Below are 8,849 nucleotides of genomic sequence, written 5' to 3'. Positions count from 1 at the left end.
ACACACACACACACACACACACACATTTTTTCCTAATCTTAAACCACTTCTTTTTCCATACAAAATAGATGCTCAGATGCACAGCCCAAAGATCTGCCCACCAGAAGCTCCATCATGTCTCTCAGGGCCATTCCAAGTGGGGCTCTAGTACAGCCACTGGCCATTTTTTCTCTTCCACGCACATACCAAGACAACTCGATTGTGAACCGACCTTAGGCTTTTTCCTCTTTCATCAGCTGGTTGTAAGGAGTCCCCTTAGCTGAGGGACAGGCACTAACTTGCACAACAGTTGTAGAAGACTTAGGGATCTGCCTTAGCTACTCATGCACCTTCCTTGCTCCTGCTTGGGCTCAGTCCTGGCTGCCGGCTCCATTTGGCTTTATTACTTGGTGGGTCTTGCAGGACCTGACTCCTAATGGGAGGTTCTGGAGGCATGGTCACTTGATGCCCCATGGCCAAGCATTCTGTCTCTGTCAGGACTCAATATTGCAGGGAAATTTATTTCTCAGAAGACATATAATTTCTCCACTGCAAGTGGCATGGCCTTGCTCCAGAACCCTGAGGGCCTCCCACTCAGGCTTCCATAAGCTCCACGTGGCATCTTTCCCCACTGATATGTCCAGTATTGTAGGATCTGCCAGATCATATGGCCCATGTGGCAGGACTGCTTGTACCATACAGCCAAGACCTGCTATGGAGCCCTTTTCTATTCTGCACCCCCCACCCCCCGAAACTGGTAGCTTTACATTTCACCTAGAGTATGGGTCAGAGCAGTATTTCCAGGTGTGGAATATGCTGCCTCCAGAACGTGAAAAGGTCTACCAGGTGGTATGCTTTTTTCTTCATGGCCGAAGGTGTGAGATGCAGTCCTTTGCCCTGTTCTATGGAGGGGCTGTCATGGCATGTCCTGGACCACTGGATTTCTAAAAATTTTGCTGATGTGGCAAGCCCCTGAGTCTTTGTAGGGTTTATCCCTCACCCTGTGGAGTGCATTCGTCTTATCAAGGCAACATGTTAATCTTCTTGTGCCTATCTTGCACAGTCACTATGATGTAATCAATAAAGTGATCCAGTGTGATATTCTGTGGGATGTCCAGATGGTCTAAATTCCTTTGGACTATATTATGACGCAGAGTGAGAGAGTTAACATAGCCCTACGGCAAGACCATGAATAAATATCATCAGTCCCTTGTGAGTGTGAACTATTTCTAATCCTCTTTTCTAATCAGAATAGAAAAGAAAACATTCACCAAATCAGTGGCCACCTGTCATACCTGAGGCCTTATTAATCTTCTCTGCCAATAATAGCATGTCTAGTATGACAGGAGCAATCAAGGGTACTACTTGGTTGTGTTTACAGAAGGCTGTGAGCCTTCTCCAGAATCAATCCAGCCTTCACAGGGCCCAAATTGCTTAATTCAATGGAGATAAGGTGGGACCAACCCCCGAATTCAGTTATTTGAAGACTGTCTTGCTTATCTGTGGTATGGGATATTGCAAAAATTATGCACGGACCTTTTTGGTTTTGCTCATCAGCTGTCATTAGTGTTTGCATATTTATTTATTTATTTTTGAGGCAGAGTCTCACTTTGTTTCCCTCAATAGAATGTCATGGCATCACAGCTCACAGCAACCTCAAACTCTTGGGCTTAAGTGATTCTCTTGCCTCAGCCTCCCAAGTAGCTAGGACTACAGGCACCCACCACCACAATGCCCGGCTATTTTTTGTTGTTTTTGTAGTTGCCATTGTTGTTTGGCAGGCCCAGGCCGGGTTCCAACCCACCAGGCCCCGTGTATGTGGCTGGCACCCCAGTCATGGAGCTACAGGCACTGAGCCAGTGTTTTTGTATTTAATATGTGGCCCAAGACAACTCTTCTTCTTCTAAAGTGTGGCAGAGAAAAAAAGGTTGGACAACCAACCCTTCAGGATCTTTCCACCATCACCCCTAGGATGCACACAAAATTGGCTTTGACATACTGTTTTTTTTTTTTTTTTGGAGACAGAGCCTCAAGCTGTCCCCCTGGGTAGAGTGCCATGGTTTCACTGCTCACAGCAACCTCCAACACCTGAGCTCAAGCGAGTCTCCTGCCTCAGCCTCCTGAGTAGCTGGGACCACAGGCGCCCGCCACAACGCCCGGCTATTTTTTTTGGTTGCAGCCATTATTGTTGTTTGGCGGGCCCGGGCTGGATTCGAACCCGCCACCTTAGGTGTATGTGGCTGGTGCCTTAACTGCTTGAGCCACAGGCGCCGAGCCTGACATACTATTTTGATTGAGGCACAAGGGTGTATGCTGTTCCAGATGCTTCCATTTGGCCTTCCTACTACAATAGCTCTCATCCCACAGCTACAAAGTATATCCTTACAATTATGCATTTGTGAACTGGGGAAGTGACCACTGGATGGGTCTCTGAACCCAGGGGACCCACTATGAGCAGAACCCAGGCCAGGACTTCATTTATTACCTTCCCGCTACTGTGCTTTTCTATATGGCTGGTGCCACTCTCACCCACGGATTTCTTATTGACTTCCTAAGTTGGTGGTACCCTTTGCACCCTTTGGTGGAATGCAGGCAGCTGATGGGTTTTGCAGCCTTAGGTGGTATTTCCATTCTAACATGTCTGCTTCTTTGAGCCCTCCACTATCTGCCATAGAAGTTCTGGCATTTCTGCTCCACTTAGTGTGGGCCATTGTTTTCTTCAAGTTTCCAAGAGTCATCCTAGCCATGTGTTAGTAATATCTCTTAGGGTCCTCACCAGGGTTTTAATTTCTGAATCCTGGAGGAGCTCTCCAGCTTCCTGTTCCACTCCCTTGAAAACATTGTCCTCAGGATACAATGCCATGCATACTTCCCCTGTGCCAGCCAATACCTGTTAGCCAGGTTCTTCAGCTTCTGTGTATCATTTCTCTCCTTTCTTTTTTTTTTAAGAATTAGAGTCTCATTCTGTTGCCCTCGGTAGAGTACCATGGTGTCATAGCTCACAGCAACCTCCAACTCCTGGGCTTCGGCGATTCTCTTGCTTTAGCCTCCCGAGTAGCTGGGACTACAGGCACCCACCAGAACACCCGGCTATTTTTGTTATAGTTTGGCAGGGGCCAGATTCGAACCCGCCACCCTCAGTACATGGGGCTGGCGCCCTACTCGCTGAGCCATAGGCGCCAGCCCCATTTCTCTCCTTTCTTTGCAAGCCTGGACTCTCTCCAGTTAGGTTGTGCTGGGATTTGGCCCTAATTTTTGGTCTGGTTTCCAGGAGGGGGGGTTGGGGTAGATTCTGAGAGGGGCAGGCATTGTCTTATAAGGTACCTGCTTCATTCAAGGCCTCAGCATTATCTTCAAGTAGAGGGAAAGTCAATATTCCTGTAACAAGGGAGAATGGTTGACTTCTGCAGGCCCAGTGGGTTCAGGCGAGTCTGTGAGTTCAAGGTGTTTAACTGCATCTGCCCAGATAGCCCCATCTCAAGCCTCAGGGTCCCACTCTTGTCCTATGAGGGCACTGGGCACAGCTCAAGAGACATGTTGGGACTGAGAACTCAACTTTCCCTGCAGCTTCACTTCACTTACAATTAATCCTGAGCCTGGTCCTCTCCACTGTCTGCGCTCTGGGCTGAAGACTTGGGGTTTCCTTAAATGTAGTCAGAGAGACCCTCTGGCTTTCACATTTTGCCTTGAATTGGTGGTTATTCTCTCTGAGTGTGTCAGAGCCTTCTTCAGCTACTTGATGGCATTTAGGGATTAGTCACCCAAGTCTGGTTACCATCTCCCTCACACCTCTCAAGTTCCAGCAAGCAGTTCCTCCAACCAGAAGTCCATCACAGCCCAACATCAGGAAAAGGACTGCTGCTCCAAAACCTTGGGAACCTGTGCTGTACTCCCCCACTGGAGAGAATAAGCTCCGCATGGCATCCATCCCCACTACTGACACCTCCAATGTCGTAGGATCTGCCAGATCATCTGGCTCAGTGGCATCCTGCTTGACCACAGCCTGGGCCTGCTGCAGAGCCCTTTGCACTGGTACAGCATGTCAGGGCAGTCTGTGCTCCATGCTCACCACTGACAGGTCCCTGTTGCCATCTGGTGACTGGGTGACCCAGCTCCATAATTGCAATAGAGTCTTTGTAGTTTGAATTCTGTGGCCCACTGCTTTAGGTTCTCTGGAAACAGACTTTGAGGCAGAGATTTGCACTGGGGAGTGCCTTTGGGATCAACACCTGTGAGGGGGGCAGGGATGAGCAGAGGGAGAGGCTGGTCTGGGATGTGGTTGCATCACAGGCCTCAGCTGATACTCAGGGAAACTCTGGAGCTGGGGTGGTCCTTCGGAGTCAGTCCAGATTAAGGCAAGAAGGCTGGCCTTTCTGACCCCTCACAGACACATATAAGCCATGGGCTGTTTTCACGAAGTAAGTGTAACCTTGGCCAAGGTGGTTCCCTGTGACAGAAGACAATTCTCAGTGGGAGGGACAGCTGTGTCAGCAGGTGTTCAAGATATATTGGCCCTGAAGAGGAGGCCTGAGCAGAACACCACAGTAGCCGCTACACTGATGGTCAGAAAAATTTGGAAAACAGTTATATGCACACATCATCCACACTCACAGTTTACAGATGAAAAATTTGCAGGCCTGCAAGAGAGTCTCTTCTGACCCTTGTGAGGGGATGGTGTCATTGATGGGATATGTGCATGTGTGTGTGTTTGTGTGTGAGAGAGAGAGAAAGCCAGAGACAGAGACAGGATAAGGAAATAGCTGAACTTGGAGTCTCTTGTCTATGTCAGTCAAGTTACCTAGGATAGATTTGTGCAGTGTCAGAGACCCCAGTCGTGTGCACGGCAGGGACCAATGACACTGAGCGTGTCTCTTCTCCTCATCCTCCTTATGTGAGAAATCTGACTGGGGGTGAAATTCTGTCTGTGGAGAAGCCTGGGCCTGGGAGAGGAGGCCACCGGAAACCAAGCCCAGCTAGGGATGGGCTTGGGGACAATGACATAGCAGTTCATGCTGTGCTTACTGCTGCTCTTACTCCTCCCCTCTCCCTCAGCCGCATTCCCCCTCGGCCCTCAGCATTGTCAGCTGCACTGGCTTCTTTAGAACCTTCCAAGGCTGCATCCCTCAATCTGCTCTTCTTTTTCGGATGCAGCTGCCTGCCCATGACTGTGTTCCTCACAGCGCATGACCACACATGGAGATGAATTCAGGCTGCACAGACACAGGCACACCTCACACACATGTATTTTCCAAGCTTCTTTGCCACTTACGGACCTTACGATTTCAAAGTATGTTCTAATTTACATAGCATTACTCATTTTGAGAAGCTTTTCAAAAACATTTACAATAGCAGTGTGAGGAGTAGACTATGCTCTGGGGAATGCCTGCTCTCTGTGGTTTAAGGACATTTTTTTGGTTTGCAATGCCCTTTAACACAGACGCACCTCCACGAGGATCACAACAGACTTTATTGCACACAAAACAATGTTGATTTGTTCAAAGCATTTCAACAATTATGAAGCACTTTATGGTGTCTCTAGTAGCACTAAAGGGGCAAAGAGGTCAAGGGACTGGCCTGGGTTCTGTCTTCCTTTCTGAGATTTGAGCATTGACAGATGTGCTCTGTTTTTCCTCTCTAGGGCAAAATACTTCAAAGGGAAAAAGATCCATGGAGAAATTGACATTAAAGTAGAACAGGTATGTTGGGGCAAGTGGACCTGGGGACCAATTGTCCAGCCTGCAAACCAAGTGATCATTTTTGTTGATATGGGTGAATCACCAATTTGCTCTCCTTCCTAGGCTGAATTCTCTGATCTCAACCTTGTTGCTCATGCCAACGGTGGATTTTCTGTAGACATGGAAGTTCTTCGGAATGGGGTGAAGGTCGTCCGGTGCGTATGACAAGGGTACCTTGGTGTTGTGGGAGAGGCATAGGACTCCCTCATCCATCTACGAGCAAGAACTTTGACACAGAATACAGGCAGATAGCTTTTCTTCTTTTCTTTTTTTTTTTTTTTTGAGACGGAGCCTCAAGCCATCCCCCTGGGTAGAGTGCCATGGCATCATGCTCACAGCAACCTCCAACTCCTGGGCTCAAGTGAGTCTCCTGCCTCAGCCTCCCAAGTAGCTGGGACCACAGGCGCCCGCCACAACGCCCGGCCATTTTTTGGTTGCAGCCATCATTGTTGTTTGGCGGGCCCGGGCTGGGGATTCGAACCCGCCACCTTAGGTGTATGTGGCTGGCACCTTAGCCGCTTGAGCCACAGGCGCGGAGCTGATAGCTTTTCTTCTAAAGAAGAGCCAAGGCCCCAGCAGACCACAAGCCAAACTTTTCAATTCTTAATTAAGAAGACATTAGTTAAGCATCTAACTGCATGCCAGGGGCTGCTGTCAGAGCTTCACATTCAACAAATATTTATTGAACACCTGCTTGGTGCCAGGAACTGAAAGACAAAAATAAGAAAATAAATATAAAATAAAGAAAAAGCCTTGTAAAGCTTACATTCTCCTGTGAGATACATGCAAAAAACAAATGTAAAAATATAAAAGAGCTAAGAAAAACATAACTGGCCGGCGCCTGTGGCTCAAGTGGCTAAGGCTCCAGCCGCATACACCCAGGGTGGCAGGTTCGAATCCAACCCGGGCCCACCAAAACAGTAATGATGGCTGCAACAAAAAAATAGCTGGGCGTTGTGGCGGGCACCTGTGGTCCCAGCTACTTGGGAGGCAGAGGCAAGAGACTCGCTTGAGCCCAGGAGTTGGAGGTTCCTGTGAACTGTGATGCCACGGCACTCTACCCAGGGGGATAGCTTGAGGCTCTGTCTCAAAAAAAAAAAAAAGAAAGAAAAGAAAAACATAACCATAAATCTGATGCAGGGATTGTTGGATGGGGGTGAAATCTGCAGTTCAGATAGGGTGGCCCAGTAGCACGAGAGGCATTTGAGGAAAGGCCTGAAGGAGGGGACGGAGTGATCCATGCAGATACTTAGTAGGGCGAGATGTTTAGGCTGAAAGAACGACCTTCATAGAAGCCCTGTGGTTAGGATTTGTTCTGGTAAGCACACTTTAAAGACAGCTGGTAGTCTGTGAGATTGTGGGGGCTGGACATGGTGGCTCATGCCTGCAATCCTAGTACTCTGGGAGACTGAGGCAGGGAGATTGCTTAAGCTCAGGAGTTCAGGACCAGCCTGAGCCATAGCAAGACCTTGTCTCTAAAAATAGCTGGGCGTTGTGGTGGGCACCTGTTGTCCCAGCTACTTGGGAGGCTGAGGCAAGAGGATCACTTGAGCCCAAGAGTTTGAGGTTGATGTGAATTCTGATTCCATGGCACCCTACTGAGGGTGACAAAGTGAGACTCTGTTTCAAAGAAAAAAAAAAAGCTTAAAGGGGATCACCAGTTGGGTAAAGGTATAAAGGGTTTATGAGGCAGAGGGAAGAGCTTGTGCATATGTGCAGAAGTAAGAAAACATTTTGCAATTTCTAGGAGCTATGGATCTTTAAAAACTTGGTCTTTGCTCCAAGAGAGGTGGGGAGTTTTTGGGCGGACCCTCAACACTCCTACCCCTGCCACCCCAGGTCTCTGAAGCCGGACTTTGTGCTGATCCGCCAACATGCCTTCAGCATGGCTCGCAACGGGGATTACCGCAGTTTGGTCATCGGGCTGCAATATGCCGGGATCCCCAGTGTTAACTCTTTACATTCTGTCTACAACTTCTGTGACAAGCCCTGGGTGGTAAGTGACAAAAAGGGTGCCACTAGCAGAGGGAATAGCTTGTGCATGCATGTGGGATCTTGAAAGCACTCTGATTTGGGGGAAGTTAGAGACTACTTCCAGGCAAAGGACTCACTGGCCTTTCTCTCCTGGTTCTCATAGTTTGCTCAGATGGTTCGACTGCACAAGAAGCTGGGGACAGAGGAATTCCCTCTAATTGATCAGACTTTCTACCCCAATCACAAAGAAATGGTGAGTTTGGGAAAAATAGAGTGGGGAAGAGGGAAGGAGGGAAGGAGGTCTAAGTACTGCAATAACCTCACCAATGGGTATGTCATCAATGGGATGATATCAGAGTGTGCAGCAACTGAGTGCGTGTGGAAGCATGAAGTTGCTTTGTGATAGGGTCTTTTAATACCATGAATTTTCTTGTGGTTACCAGTGTGAATTCAATCATCGATCTCAATATTTATCAGGTCTTGTTGTTCATATTATCTATTTTTGCCAGTATTAAAATCAATTTCTAATGCAAATTAACAGAATTAATGTAATGAATCAGATTGTATTATGTATAAAAACCAAATAATTGTTGCTAACAATATCAAATATTCCTCCTGATAGAAATTTTACCTTTATTTCTAGCTGGGCATGGTGGCATATACCTGTAGCCTTAGCTGCTTTGGAGGCTGAAGCAGGAGGCTCACTTGAGCCCAGTTTGAGGTTGAAGTGAGATACGATGACACCACTGCACACTAGATTGGGCGACAGAGCAGGACCGAATCTCTATAAAAAAGGAAAAAAAATTAGCCAGGCCATGGTGGTGTGTGCCTATAGTTCTAGCTACTCAGAAGGCTGGGGCAGGAGGATTGCTTGAACCCAAGAGTTTGAGATTTTTATGAGCGATGATGATATCACTGCACCACACCTATAATGACAGAGTGAGACTCCGTCTCAAAAAAAAAAGAAAAGAAAATAATTTTTAAAAAAGAAACAGGCTCGGCGCCTGTGGCTCAAGTGGCTAAGGCGCCAGCCACATACACCTAAGGTGGCGAGTTCGAATCCCCAGCCCAGGTCCACCAAACAACAATGATGGCTGCAACCAAAAAATGGCCGGGCATTGTGGCGGGCGCCTGTGGTCCCAGCTACTTGGGAGGCTGAGG

The 8,849-nt window shown here is 47.9% G+C and overlaps 1 protein-coding gene across 2 annotated transcripts in view; it reads left to right on the top strand.

The window, feature by feature from the left end:
* SYN1 (synapsin I) overlaps nt 1-8,849 on the top strand; it is a 52,916-nt gene that overhangs the window by 6,319 nt on the left and 37,748 nt on the right. For both annotated transcript variants that reach the window (XM_003799624.3, XM_003799625.2), the window contains exons 2-5: nt 5,618-5,675; nt 5,778-5,869; nt 7,554-7,710; nt 7,852-7,941. In XM_003799624.3, coding sequence (XP_003799672.1) covers nt 5,618-5,675; nt 5,778-5,869; nt 7,554-7,710; nt 7,852-7,941 — 397 coding nt within the window. The remainder of the gene's footprint in view (nt 1-5,617; nt 5,676-5,777; nt 5,870-7,553; nt 7,711-7,851; nt 7,942-8,849) is intronic.

The sequence above is a fragment of the Otolemur garnettii genome, unplaced genomic scaffold (genome assembly GCF_000181295.1).
Source record: "Otolemur garnettii isolate 467f Iridium unplaced genomic scaffold, OtoGar3 scaffold00153, whole genome shotgun sequence".
Classification (NCBI taxonomy): domain Eukaryota; kingdom Metazoa; phylum Chordata; class Mammalia; order Primates; family Galagidae; genus Otolemur; species Otolemur garnettii.
The sequence above is the reverse complement of the archived record's forward strand: the minus strand, read 5'-3'. Positions and strand labels throughout refer to the sequence as shown.